The sequence below is a fragment of the Coccinella septempunctata genome, chromosome 6, assembly GCF_907165205.1.
Source record: "Coccinella septempunctata chromosome 6, icCocSept1.1, whole genome shotgun sequence".
Lineage (NCBI taxonomy): Eukaryota > Metazoa > Arthropoda > Insecta > Coleoptera > Coccinellidae > Coccinella > Coccinella septempunctata.
The window spans coordinates 2530503-2546013 of NC_058194.1; the positions used below are offsets into that span (position 1 = coordinate 2530503).

A 15511-nucleotide genomic window follows, 5' to 3' on the forward strand; every position below is an offset into this window, starting at 1 on the left:
ATCATACGAATATAACAAGAGATATTGCAGATTGAAATTTGCAACTTTTGAAAAATGACATTTCCAAAATGAAAATCTGAACAGTGAGAGATAGGCTTTCGAGAATGCTCGCAATATATTCAGCTTATTTGAAAACCTATATTTTCATATCAAACTTTCAAATATCTGAGTTCGTTTGAAAAAAAAATCGAATTTATTGTTTTTCCATTTTTCATTTTCCAGTTCACTTTGAACTGCTCTCTGGAGTGCAATTCTCTATTGAATCATCAACTGTTCAGTTTGGTGGAATCAACAAAGTAAGTATCATACACTCCATATCCTAAGACAGTAGTTGAATTTCCTGTTTTTCAGGCAGAAGAGCAAATAGGTCATTTTAGGGAGGTCTAACCCATTGCTCATTTTTGACCAAAAAATCGAGATTTTCGATATTTAGTTTTTGAGCTGAAAAGGAAGCCATATCAATGCTGATTACGAAACCGGAAATCCCAATTGGATCAGACGAATATAACAAGAGATATTGCAGATTGAAATTTTCAACTTTTGAAAAATGACATTTCCAGAATGAAAATCTGAACGGTAAGAGATAGACTTTTGGGAATGCTCGCAATGGATTCAGCTTATTTGAAAACCTATATTTTCATATCAAACTTTCAAATATCTGGCTTCGTTTGAAAAAAAATCGAATCTATTGTTTTTCCATTTTTCATTTTCCAGTTCACTTTGAACTGCTCTCTGGGTGTGCAATTCTCTATTGAATCATCAACTGTTAGGTTTGATTGAATAAAAAAGTAAGTATTATACACTCCATATCCTAAGACAGTAGTAGGACACCCTGATATTTATGCAGAGGAGCAAATAGGTCATTTTAGGGAGGTCTAACCCCTTGCTCATTTTTGACCCAAAAAATCGAGATTTTCGATATTTAGTTTCTGAGCTGGAATGGAAGCCTGATCAATGCTGATTACGAAACCGGAAATCCCAATTGGATCAGACGAATATAACAAGAGATATTGCAGATTGAAATTTTCAACTTTTGAAAAATGACATTTCCGAAATGAAAATCTGAACGGTGAGAGATAGGCTTTTGGGAATGCTCGCAATGGATTTAGCTTATTTGAAAACCTATATTTTCATATCAAACTTTCAAATATCTGGCTTCGTTTAAAAAAAAATCGAATCTATTGTTTTTCCATTTTTCATTTTCCAGTTCACTTTGAACTGCTCTCTGGAGTGCAATTCTCTATTGAATCATCAACTGTTATAATTATAATAATAATAATAATTCAATAATTCTCAGTATCAAGATACAGGAAGCGTCAAAGAAAAAAAATCAAATACAATAGTATTCAAAAAATATGTAAGTTATTTTGTGAAGGACTAGTACCACAATTACACATAAAACAAAACATTGTTGATCCATTTATTCATGTAAAAAAGAATGAAGGCCGGTCCAAAAATTCTTTCAAGCTATATACAGTAGTCTTCAACAGAGCCCTCTTTATCTCCCTGTCGAATCTTGTAGCATTTAACCGTTTTATAGTATCCGGTATCGAATTGTACAAAACGGCTCCCCAGTAATCAACAAATTGCTGTGACGATGTTAGACGATGAAAGGGTATTTCTAAGGCTGTTCTATTTCTTGTTCCATATGGATGCCTCTGCATATTCCTCGGGAAGTTTCTGATATTAGCATGCACATACTTCAGTGTGGATGATATGAAAATACTTGGGACAGTCAAGATGCCCCCAGCCCTGAATGCCTCTCTACAACTGTCTCTGGGTCCAAGGCCGAAAAGAGCCCTTATAGCCCTCTTCTGGAGTAAAAGCACTCTTTGCGCTTCCGATGAACTACCCCAAAAAAGAATGGCGTAGGAGGCCACACTATGGAAGTTGGCAAAATAAGTTAGCCTGGCCATTTCATATGTTGTGCACATTTTCACCCGTCGAATGGAATACACAGCCACTGACAGTTTTGCTACCAGTCCATCAATGTTGGTCCTCCAGCCTAGTCCAGATTCCAAATGGACTCCCAAAAACTTAACGGAGGCTCTCTGATCCAATGCATGGGAAAATGTGAGCTGCTGTGTCTTGCTCTCATTCATTTTCAGTCTATTCGCCTGAAACCACTTTCCGATGTCTTCCAGTAGTTTCTCCGCTTTAGTTCGTATCTCGTCCACACTTCTACCTCTCAGCATAACAGAGGTATCATCAGCAAACAGTACAGCTCCATAAAAACTTATATTCCAGATCAGGTCATTAATGAAGATCAAAAAAAGGATTGGGCCAAGCACCGAACCCTGCGGGACACCTATCTTAATCTTTCGGCTGGTGGACTGCTCATTCAACCAGGTAACCAGTTGTTCTCTCTCAGATAAGTATGAGGCAATTAACTTAAGTGGAATGCCCCTCACTCCATAGTAAAACAGCTTCTCAAGCAACGTACCATGATCAACGGTGTCGAAAGCCTTTGAAAGATCAACACACAACAACTCAGCAATGTCATTACCATCCCAAGCTGCAGCAGTAAGCTTGAGAACTTCCCATATGGCTGTCACAACCGATCTGCCCCCCCTGTAGCCGTGTTGATGATCGGAGAAAAATTTGTTCTTTTCAAAAAAATCAACCAATCTCTCCTTGATTGCCATTTCCAGCACCTTAGACAGGACTGGCAAAATTGATATGGGCCTGTAATTTTGTTCTTGATCGGCATCACCTCCCTTGTGAACTGGAACTACCTTTGCCCGTTTCAGCACAGCAGGAAACACTCCCTCTTCCATACACTTATTCACAACGAACGACAAAGGATCGGATAATTCCCTTTTTATCTTCTTCAATAGTTCCACTGAAAAATCATCCACATCTGTGGCAGATTTTTTTTTCAGATTTCCTATAATTGCTTCAATCTCTTCTGGTGTGGTAGGACGAAAGTAACACGATTTACTGTTATCTATTTTGACATTTTTCAGGAAATCTTCGGGTCTGATCTCTGATACAGGTATACTTTCAGCAACTGTCTCACCCAATTCACAAAAATAGGTATTTAAATTTTCAGCACATAGTGAGGTCTTGGCTGAAGATTTCCGTTTCTTATTTGTTTCTGTCCTAATGAGGTGCCATATAGCTTTCTGCTTATTCTCTGAGTTTTCTATAAATGAGGCATTTCTCTGCTTTATCGATTCAGCAATTTCTTGGTGAAACAATCTCTTATAATTATTGTAAACCCGGTAATCTTCATCACTTTTCGTTGTTGCTGCTCTTACTGCTAACGCATCTAATCTGTTTTTCATCCTTATCTGCACATCAGTGAAATAATAATTATTTTTACTCTTTTCCGGTCTGTACCTCACTGGAAAGCATTCATTGTAATCTTTCAGGATAATTTCATAGATCGTGTTGAACATCTCCTCAGAAGATTTCTCCCTCAAGATATCCAACCACCGATATGACAGAAGCTTTTGTTTATATATCTGCACATTGTGGTCACTTATATCTCTTATTTTAATCTTTTTCACTTTTTCCTTCTTTATCCGCTTTTCAGTTATCGCCAATAGTTGTGCCCGATGATCCGACATATGCATATTTATTGTTCTCACCTTAATATTGTCCAAGTCTTTATTTGTGAACACATTAGCTATGCAGGTACTGCTTGTCTTGGTAACCCGTGTTGGCAATGTCGACGTTATAGCCAGCCCATGAGATTTAAGTAGATTCAACAAGTCTCTCATATCGTTACTTTCCACTAGGAAATCTATGTTGAAATCTCCTGCCAAGTATACTTCATGAGCAGGGAACCTCTCAGCCACCTCGGACAACATCTTGTCAACAACGTTCACAAACAGATCAAAATCGCCAGTCGGAGGTCTATATAATGCAATTACTACCAATTTTCGCTTGTTCAGTTCGACCGCCGAAATCTCAATGTGCTTCTCAATAGTGGAGGAAACAAGCTCCGACAGATTCCTATATTTTAATCCGTCCTTTACAAGAATCATTGTTCCACCATGAATAGAATTTTCTCTACAAAGAGACGAGGCTACTCGATAGTTCTGCATATTCAGAACGTCCATATGCCCTTTTCGAAGCCAGTGCTCCGTTAGGCAGACAACATCAGGATTTAACTCAGCCATGTAAGAATTGAATTGGTCAACTTTTTTCGATATACTTTGTATATTCATATTCATGATTGTTAGGTTGTTAGGTTTGGTTGAATCAAAAAGTAAGTATAATACACTCCATATCCTAAGACAGTAGTAGGACACCCTGATTTGTATGCGGAGGAGCAAATAGGTCATTTTAGGGGGTCTAAGCCCTTGCTCATTTTTGACCCAAAAAAATCGAGATTCTCGATATTTAGTTGTTGAGCTGGAATGGAAGCCTGATCAATGCTGATTACGAAACCGGAAATCCCAATTGGATCAGAGGAATATAACAAGAGATATTGCAGATTGAAATTTGCAACTTTTGAAAAATGCCATTTTCAAGATGAAAATCTGAACGGAGAGAGATAGGCTTTCAGGAATACTTGCTATAGGTTCAGCATATTCGAAAACCTATATTTTCATGATGAACTTTCAAATATCGGACGTTGTTTGAAGAAAAATCGAATTTATTGTTTTTCCATTTTTCATTTTCCAGTTCAATTTGAACTGCTCTCTGGAGTGCAATTCTCTATTGAATCATCAACTGTTTAGTTTGGTGGAATCAACAAAGTAAGTATCATACACTCCATATCCTAAGACAGTAGTTGAACTTCCTGATTTTCAGGCAGAAGAGCAAATAGGTCATTTTGGGGGGGTCTAACCCCTAGCTCATTTTTGACCCAAAAAATCGAGATTTTCGATATTTAGTTTTTGTGCTGAAATGGAAGCCTTATCAATGCTGATTACGAAACCGGAAATCCCAATCGGATCAGACGAATATAACAAGAGATATTGCAGATTGAAATTTTCAACTTTTGAAAAATGACATTTCCGAAATGAAAATCTGAACGGTGAGAGATAGGCTTTCGAGAATGCTCGCAATGGATTCAGCTTATTTGAAAACCTATATTTTCATGATGAACTTTCAAATATCTGACTTTGTTTGAAAAAAAATCGAATTTATTTTTTTTCCATTTTTCATTTTCCAGTTCACTTTGAACTGCTACTGGAGTGCAATTCTCTATTGAATCATCAACTGTTAGGTTTGGTTGAATCAAAAAAGTAAGTACTATACACTCCATATCCTGAGACAGTAGTAGGACACCCTGATATTTATGCAGAGGAGCAAATAGGTCATTTTAGGGGGCTCTAAGCCCTTGCTCATTTTTGACCCAAAAAATCGAGATTTTCGATATTTAGTTTCTGAGCTGGAATGGAAGCCTAATCAATGCTGATTACGAAACCGGAAATCCCAATTGGATCAGACGAATATAACAAGAGATATTGCAGATTGAAATTTTCAACTTTTGAAAAATGACATTTCCGAAATGAAAATCTGAACGGTGAGAGATAGGCTTTTGGGAATGCTCGCAATGGATTTAGCTTATTTGAAGACCTATATTTTCATATCAAACTTTCAAATATCTGGCTTCGTTTAAAAAAAAATCGAATCTATTTTTTTTCCATTTTTTATTTTCCAGTTCACTTTGAACTGCTCTCTGGAGTGCAATTCTCTATCAAATCATCAACTGTTAGGTTTGGTTGAATCAAAAAAGTAAGTATTATACACTCTATATCCTAAAACAGTAGTAGGACACCCTGATTTGTATGCAGAGGAGCAAATAGGTCATTTTAGGGGGGTCTAAGCCCTTGCTCATTTTTGACCCAAAAAATCGAGATTTTCGATATTTAGTTTCTAAGCTGGAATGGAAGCCTTATCAATGCTGATTACGAAACCGGAAATCCCAATTGGATCAGACGAATATAACAAGAGATATTGCAGATTGAAATTTGCAACTTTTGAAATATGACATTTCCAAAATGAAAATCTGAACGGTGAGAGATAGGCTTTCGAGAATGCTCGCAATTGATTCAGCTTATTTGAAAACCTATATTTTCATGATAAACATTCAAATATCTGAGTTCGTTTGAAAAAAAAATCGAATTTATTGTTTTTCCATTTTTCATTTACCAGTTCACTTTGAACTGCTCTCTGGAGTGCAATTCTCTATCAAATCATCAACTGTTAGGTTTGGTTGAATCAAAAAAGTAAGTATTATACACTCTATATCCTAAAACAGTAGTAGGACACCCTGATTTGTATGCAGAGGAGCAAATAGGTCATTTTAGGGGGGTCTAAGCCCTTGCTCATTTTTGACCCAAAAAAACGAGATTTTCGATATTTAGTTGTTGAGCTGGAATGGAAGCCTGATCAATGCTGATAATCCAATTGGATCAGACGAATATAACAAGAGATATTGCAGATTGAAATTTGCAACTTTTGAAAAATGACATTTCCAAAATGAAAATCTGAACGGTGAGAGATAGGCTTTTGGGAATGCTCGCAATGGATTCAGCTTATTTGAAAACCTATATTTTCATGATAAACATTCAAATATCTGAGTTCGTTAAAAAAAAAATCGAATTTATTATTTTTCCATTTTCCATTTTCCAGTTCACATTGAACTGCTCTCTGGAGTGCAATTCTCTATTGAATCATCAACTGTTAGGTTTGGTTGAATCAAAAAAGTAAGTACTATACACTCCATATCCTAAGACAGTAGTAGGACACCCTGATTTTTATGCAGAGGAGCAAATAGGTCATTTTAGGGGGGTCTAAGCCCTTGCTCATTTTTGACCCAAAAAATCGAGATTTTCGATATTTAGTTTTTGAGCTGGAATGAAAGCCTTATCAATGCTGATTATGAAACCGGAAATCCGAATTTGATCAAACGAATAAAACAAGAGATATTGCAGATTGAAATTTTCAACTTTTGGAAAATGACATTTCCAAAATGAAAATCTGAACGGTGAGAAATAGGCTTTCAGGAATACTTGCTATAGATTCAGCATATTCCAAAATCTATATTTTCATGATGAACCTTCAAATATCCGACGTTGTTTAAAGAAAAATCGAATTTATTGTTTTTCCATTTTTCCTTTTCCAGTTCAATTTGAACTGCTCTCTGGAGTGCAATTCTCTATTGAACCATCAACTGTTAGGTTTGGTTGAATCAAAAAAGTAAGTACTATACACTCCATATCTTAAGACAGTAGTAGGACACCCTGATTTTTATGCAGAGGAGCAAATAGGTCATTTTAGGGGGGTCTAAGCCCTTGCTCATTTTTGACCCAAAAAATCGAGATTTTCGATATTTAGTTTATGAGCTGGAATGGAAGCCTGATCAATGCTGATCACGAAACCAGAAATCTAAATTGGATCAGACGAATATAACAAGAGATATTGCAGATTGAAATTTTCAACTTTTGAAAAATGACATTTCCAAAATGAAAATCTGAACGGTGAGAGATAGGCTTTTGGGAATGCTCGCAATGGATTCAGCTTATTTGAAAACCTATATTTTCATATCAAACTTTCAAATATCTGGCTTCGTTAAAAAAAAAATCGAATCTATTGTTTTTCCATTTTTCATTTTCCAGTTCACTTTGAACTGCTCTCTGGAGTGCAATTCTCTATTGAATCATCAACTGTTAGGTTTGGTTGAATCAAAAAAGTAAGTTCTATACACTTCATATCCTAAGACAGTAGTAGGACACCCTGATTTTTATGCAGAAGAGCAAATAGGTCAGTTTAGGGGGTCTAAGCCCTTGCTCATTTTTGACCCAAAAAATCGAGATTTTCGATACCTAGTTTTTGAGCTGGAATGAAAGCCTTATCAATGCTGATTATGAAACCGGAAATCCGAATTGGATCAAACGAATAAAACAAGAGATATTGCAGATTGAAATTTTCAACTTTTGGAAAATGACATTTCCAAAATGAAAATCTGAACGGTGAGAAATAGGCTTTTGAGAATACTTGCAATGGATTCAGCTTATTTGAAAACCTATATTTTCATATCAAACATTCAAATATCTGAGTTCGTTTGAAAAAAAATCGAATTTATTGTTTTTCCATTTTTCATTTACCAGTTCACTTTGAACTGCTCTCTGGACTGCAATTCTCTATTAAATCATCTACTGTTAGGTTCGGTTGAATCAAAAAAGTAAGTATTATACACTCCATATCCTAAAACAGTAGTAGGACACCCTGATTTGTATGCAGAGGAGCAAATAGGTCATTTTAGGGGGGTCTAAGCCCTTGCTCATTTTTGACCCAAAAAATCGAGATTTTCGATATTTAGTTGTTGAGCTGGAATGGAAGCCTGATCAATGCTGATTACGAAACCGGAAATGCCAATTGGATCAGACGAATATAACAAGAGATATTGCAGATTGAAATTTTCAACTTTTGGAAAATTACATTTCCAAAATGAAAATCTGAACGGTGAGAAATAGGCTTTCAGGAATACTTGCTATAGATTCAGCATATTCGAAAATCTATATTTTCATGATGAACCTTCAAATATCCGACGTTGTTTAAAGAAAAATCGAATTTATTGTTTTTCCATTTTTCCTTTTCCAGTTCAATTTGAACTGCTCTCTGGAGTGCAATTCTCTATTGAACCATCAACTGTTAGGTTTGGTTGAATCAAAAAAGTAAGTACTATACACTCCATATCTTAAGACAGTAGTAGGACACCCTGATTTTTATGCAGAGGAGCAAATAGGTCATTTTAGGGGGGTCTAAGCCCTTGCTCATTTTTGACCCAAAAAATCGAGATTTTCGATATTTAGTTTATGAGCTGGAATGGAAGCCTGATCAATGCTGATCACGAAACCAGAAATCCAAATTGGATCAGACGAATATAACAAGAGATATTGCAGATTGAAATTTTCAACTTTTGAAAAATGACATTTCCAAAATGAAAATCTGAACGGTGAGAGATAGGCTTTTGGGAATGCTCGCAATGGATTCAGCTTATTTGAAAACTTATATTTTCATATCAAACTTTCAAATATCTGGCTTCGTTAAAAAAAAATCGAATCTATTGTTTTTCCATTTTTCATTTTCCAGTTCACTTTGAACTGCTCTCTGGAGTGCAATTCTCTATTGAATCATCAACTGTTAGGTTTGGTTGAATCAAAAAAGTAAGTTCTATACACTCCATATCCTGAGACAGTAGTAGGACACCCTGATTTTTATGCAGAGGAGCAAATAGGTCATTTTAGGGGGGTCTAAGCCCTTGCTCATTTTTGACCCAAAAAATCGAGATTTTCGATATTTAGTTTTTGAGCTGGAATGAAAGCCTTATCAATGCTAATTATGAAACCGGAAATCCGAATTGGATCAAACGAATAAAACAAGAGATATTGCAGATTGAAATTTTCAACTTTTGAAAAATGACATTTCCAAAATGAAAATCTGAACGGTGAGAGATAGGCTTTTGGGAATGCTCGCAATGGATTCAGCTTATTTGAAAACCTATATTTTCATGATAAACATTCAAATATCTGAGTTCGTTAAAAAAAAAATCGAATTTATTATTTTTCCATTTTTCATTTTCCAGTTCACATTGAACTGCTCTCTGGAGTGCAATTCTCTATTGAATCATCAACTGTTAGGTTTGGTTGAATCAAAAAAGTAAGTACTATACACTCCATATCCTAAGACAGTAGTAGGACACCCTGATTTTTATGCAGAGGAGCAAATAGGTCATTTTAGGGGGGTCTAAGCCCTTGCTCATTTTTGACCCAAAAAATCGAGATTTTCGATATTTAGTTTTTGAGCTGGAATGAAAGCCTTATCAATGCTGATTATGAAACCGGAAATCCGAATTTGATCAAACGAATAAAACAAGAGATATTGCAGATTGAAATTTTCAACTTTTGGAAAATGACATTTCCAAAATGAAAATCTGAACGGTGAGAAATAGGCTTTCAGGAATACTTGCTATTTATTCAGCATATTCGAAAATCTATATTTTCATATCAAACATTCAAATATCTGAGTTCGTTTGAAAAAAAATCGAATTTATTGTTTTTCCATTTTTCATTTTCCAGTTCACTTTGAACTGCTCTCTGGAGTGCAATTCTCTATTGAATCATCAACTGTTAGGTTTGGTTGAATCAAAAAAGTAAGTTCTATACACTCCATATCCTGAGACAGTAGTAGGACACCCTGATTTTTATGCAGAGGAGCAAATAGGTCATTTTAGGGGGGTCTAAGCCCTTGCTCATTTTTGACCCAAAAAATCGAGATTTTCGATATTTAGTTTTTGAGCTGGAATGAAAGCCTTATCAATGCTAATTATGAAACCGGAAATCCGAATTGGATCAAACGAATAAAACAAGAGATATTGCAGATTGAAATTTTCAACTTTTGAAAAATGACATTTCCAAAATGAAAATCTGAACGGTGAGAGATAGGCTTTTGGGAATGCTCGCAATGGATTCAGCTTATTTGAAAACCTATATTTTCATGATAAACATTCAAATATCTGAGTTCGTTAAAAAAAAAATCGAATTTATTATTTTTCCATTTTTCATTTTCCAGTTCACATTGAACTGCTCTCTGGAGTGCAATTCTCTATTGAATCATCAACTGTTAGGTTTGGTTGAATCAAAAAGTAAGTACTATACACTCCATATCCTAAGACAGTAGTAGGACACCCTGATTTTTATGCAGAGGAGCAAATAGGTCATTTTAGGGGGGTCTAAGCCCTTGCTCATTTTTGACCCAAAAAATCGAGATTTTCGATATTTAGTTTTTGAGCTGGAATGAAAGCCTTATCAATGCTGATTATGAAACCGGAAATCCGAATTTGATCAAACGAATAAAACAAGAGATATTGCAGATTGAAATTTTCAACTTTTGGAAAATGACATTTCCAAAATGAAAATCTGAACGGTGAGAAATAGGCTTTCAGGAATACTTGCTATAGATTCAGCATATTCGAAAATCTATATTTTCATGATGAACCTTCAAATATCCGACGTTGTTTAAAGAAAAATCGAATTTATTGTTTTTCCATTTTTCCTTTTCCAGTTCAATTTGAACTGCTCTCTGGAGTGCAATTCTCTATTGAACCATCAACTGTTAGGTTTGGTTGAATCAAAAAAGTAAGTACTATACACTCCATATCTTAAGACAGTAGTAGGACACCCTGATTTTTATGCAGAGGAGCAAATAGGTCATTTTAGGGGGGTCTAAGCCCTTGCTCATTTTTGACCCAAAAAATCGAGATTTTCGATATTTAGTTTATGAGCTGGAATGGAAGCCTGATCAATGCTGATCACGAAACCAGAAATCTAAATTGGATCAGACGAATATAACAAGAGATATTGCAGATTGAAATTTTCAACTTTTGAAAAATGACATTTCCAAAATGAAAATCTGAACGGTGAGAGATAGGCTTTTGGGAATGCTCGCAATGGATTCAGCTTATTTGAAAACCTATATTTTCATATCAAACTTTCAAATATCTGGCTTCGTTAAAAAAAAAAATCGAATCTATTGTTTTTCCATTTTTCATTTTCCAGTTCACTTTGAACTGCTCTCTGGAGTGCAATTCTCTATTGAATCATCAACTGTTAGGTTTGGTTGAATCAAAAAAGTAAGTTCTATACACTCCATATCCTAAGACAGTAGTAGGACACCCTGATTTTTATGCAGAGGAGCAAATAGGTCATTTTAGGGGGTCTAAGCCCTTGCTCATTTTTGACCCAAAAAATCGAGATTTTCGATACCTAGTTTTTGAGCTGGAATGAAAGCCTTATCAATGCTGATTATGAAACCGGAAATCCGAATTGGATCAAACGAATAAAACAAGAGATATTGCAGATTGAAATTTTCAACTTTTGGAAAATGACATTTCCAAAATGAAAATCTGAACGGTGAGAAATAGGCTTTTGAGAATACTTGCAATGGATTCAGCTTATTTGAAAACCTATATTTTCATATCAAACATTCAAATATCTGAGTTCGTTTGAAAAAAAATCGAATTTATTGTTTTTCCATTTTTCATTTACCAGTTCACTTTGAACTGCTCTCTGGACTGCAATTCTCTATTAAATCATCTACTGTTAGGTTCGGTTGAATCAAAAAAGTAAGTATTATACACTCCATATCCTAAAACAGTAGTAGGACACCCTGATTTGTATGCAGAGGAGCAAATAGGTCATTTTAGGGGGGTCTAAGCCCTTGCTCATTTTTGACCCAAAAAATCGAGATTTTCGATATTTAGTTGTTGAGCTGGAATGGAAGCCTGATCAATGCTGATTACGAAACCGGAAATGCCAATTGGATCAGACGAATATAACAAGAGATATTGCAGATTGAAATTTTCAACTTTTGGAAAATTACATTTCCAAAATGAAAATCTGAACGGTGAGAAATAGGCTTTCAGGAATACTTGCTATAGATTCAGCATATTCGAAAATCTATATTTTCATGATGAACCTTCAAATATCCGACGTTGTTTAAAGAAAAATCGAATTTATTGTTTTTCCATTTTTCCTTTTCCAGTTCAATTTGAACTGCTCTCTGGAGTGCAATTCTCTATTGAACCATCAACTGTTAGGTTTGGTTGAATCAAAAAAGTAAGTACTATACACTCCATATCTTAAGACAGTAGTAGGACACCCTGATTTTTATGCAGAGGAGCAAATAGGTCATTTTAGGGGGGTCTAAGCCCTTGCTCATTTTTGACCCAAAAAATCGAGATTTTCGATATTTAGTTTATGAGCTGGAATGGAAGCCTGATCAATGCTGATCACGAAACCAGAAATCCAAATTGGATCAGACGAATATAACAAGAGATATTGCAGATTGAAATTTTCAACTTTTGAAAAATGACATTTCCAAAATGAAAATCTGAACGGTGAGAGATAGGCTTTTGGGAATGCTCGCAATGGATTCAGCTTATTTGAAAACTTATATTTTCATATCAAACTTTCAAATATCTGGCTTCGTTAAAAAAAAATCGAATCTATTGTTTTTCCATTTTTCATTTTCCAGTTCACTTTGAACTGCTCTCTGGAGTGCAATTCTCTATTGAATCATCAACTGTTAGGTTTGGTTGAATCAAAAAAGTAAGTTCTATACACTCCATATCCTGAGACAGTAGTAGGACACCCTGATTTTTATGCAGAGGAGCAAATAGGTCATTTTAGGGAGGTCTAAGCCCTTGCTCATTTTTGACCCAAAAAATCGAGATTTTCGATATTTAGTTTTTGAGCTGGAATGAAAGCCTTATCAATGCTAATTATGAAACCGGAAATCCGAATTGGATCAAACGAATAAAACAAGAGATATTGCAGATTGAAATTTTCAACTTTTGGAAAATGACATTTCCAAAATGAAAATCTGAACGGTGAGAAATAGGCTTTTGAAAATACTTGCAATGGATTCAGCTTATTTGAAAACCCATATTTTCATATCAAACATTCAAATATCTGAGTTCGTTTGAAAAAAATCGAATTTATTGTTTTTCCATTTTTCATTTTCCAGTTCACTTTGAACTGCTACTGGAGTGCAATTCTCTATTGAATCATCAACTGTTAGGTTTGGTTGAATCAAAAAAGTAAGAACTATACACTCCATATCCTAAGACAGTAGTAGGACACCCTGATTTGTATGCAGAGGAGCAAATAGGTCATTTTAGGGGGGTCTAAGCCCTTGCTCATTTTTGACCCAAGAAATCGAGATTTTCTATATTTAGTTGTTGAGCTGCAATGGAAGCCTGATCAATGCTGATTACGAAACCGGAAATCCCAATTGGATCAGAGGAATATAAGAAGAGATATTGCAGATTGAAATTTTCAACTTTTGAAAAATGACATTTCCAAAATGAAAATCTGAACGGTGAGAGATAGGCTTTTGGGAATGCTCGCAATGGATTCAGCTTATTTGAAAACCTATATTTTTATATCAAACTTTCAAATATCTGGCTTCGTTTAAAAAAAAAATCGAATCTATTGTTTTTCCATTTTTCATTTTCCAGTTCACTTTGAACTGCTCTCTGGAGTGCAATTCTCTATTGAATCATCAACTGTTAGGTTTGTTTGAATCAAAAAGTAAGTATTATACACTCCATATTCTAAGACAGTAGTAGGACACCCTGATTTGTATGCGGAGGAGCGAATAGGTCATTTTAGGGGGTCTAAGCCCTTACTCATTTTTGACCCAAAAAAATCGGGATTTTCGATATTTAGTTGTTGAGCTGCAATGGAAGCCTGATCAATGCTGATTACGAAACCGGAAATCCCAATTGGATCAGAGGAATATAACAAGAGATATTGCAGATTGAAATTTGCAACTTTTGAAAAATGCCCTTTTCAAAATGAAAATCTGAACGGAGAGAGATAGGCTTTCAGGAATACTTGCTATAGGTTCAGCATATTCGAAAACTTATATTTTCATGATGAACTTTCAAATATCGGACGTTCTTTGAAGAAAAATCGAATTTATTGTTTTTCCATTTTTCATTTTCCAGTTCAATTTGAACTGCTCTCTGGAGTGCAATTCTCTATTGAATCATCAACTGTTTAGTTTGGTGGAATCAACAAAGTAAGTTTCATACACTCCATATCCTAAGACAGTAGTTGAACTTCCTGATTTTCAGGCAGAAGAGCAAATAGGTCATTTCAGGGGAGTCTAACCCCTTGCTCATTTTTGACCGAAAAAATCGAGATTTTCGATATTTAGTTTTTGAGCTGAAATAGAAGCCTTATCAATGCTGATTACGAAACCGGAAATCCCAATCGGATCAGACGAATATAACAAGAGATATTGCAGATTGAAATTTTCAACTTTTGAAAAATGACATTTCCGAAATGAAAATCTGAACGGTGAGAGATAGGCTTTCGAGAATGCTCGCAATGGATTCAGCTTATTTGAAAACCTATATTTTCATGATGAACTTTCAAATATCTGACTTTGTTTGAAAAAAAATCGAATTTATTTTTTTTCCATTTTTCATTTTCCAGTTCACTTTGAACTGCTACTGGAGTGCAATTCTCTATTGAATCATCAACTGTTAGGTTTGGTTGAATCAAAAAAGTAAGTAATATATACTCCATATCCTAAGACAGTAGTAGGACACCCTGATATTTATGCAGAGGAGCAAATAGGTCATTTTAGGGGGCTCTAAGCCCTTGCTCATTTTTGACCCAAAAAATCGAGATTTTCGATATTTAGTTTCTGAGCTGGAATGGAAGCCTAATCAATGCTGATTACGAAACCGGAAATCCCAATTGGATCAGACGAATATAACAAGAGATATTGCAGATTGAAATTTTCAACTTTTGAAAAATGACATTTCCGAAATGAAAATCTGAACGTTGAGAGATAGGCTTTTGGGAATGCTCGCAAAGGATTTAGCTTATTTGAAGACCTATATTTTCATATCAAACTTTCAAATATCTGGCTTCGTTTTAAAAAAAATCGAATCTATTGTTTTTCCATTTTTTATTTTCCAGTTCACTTTGAACTGCTCTCTGGAGTGCAATTCTCTATCAAATCATCAACT

The 15511-nt window shown here is 35.1% G+C and overlaps 1 protein-coding gene across 1 annotated transcript; it reads right to left on the reverse strand.

Moving 5' to 3' along the window:
- Window positions 1–1424: 1424 nt before the first annotated feature.
- On the reverse strand, window positions 1425–3992 carry LOC123315418. The gene has a single exon (XM_044901106.1). It carries the CDS (start codon window positions 3990–3992, stop codon window positions 1425–1427), a length of 2568 nt encoding a protein of 855 aa, XP_044757041.1.
- Window positions 3993–15511: the final 11519 nt, after the last annotated feature.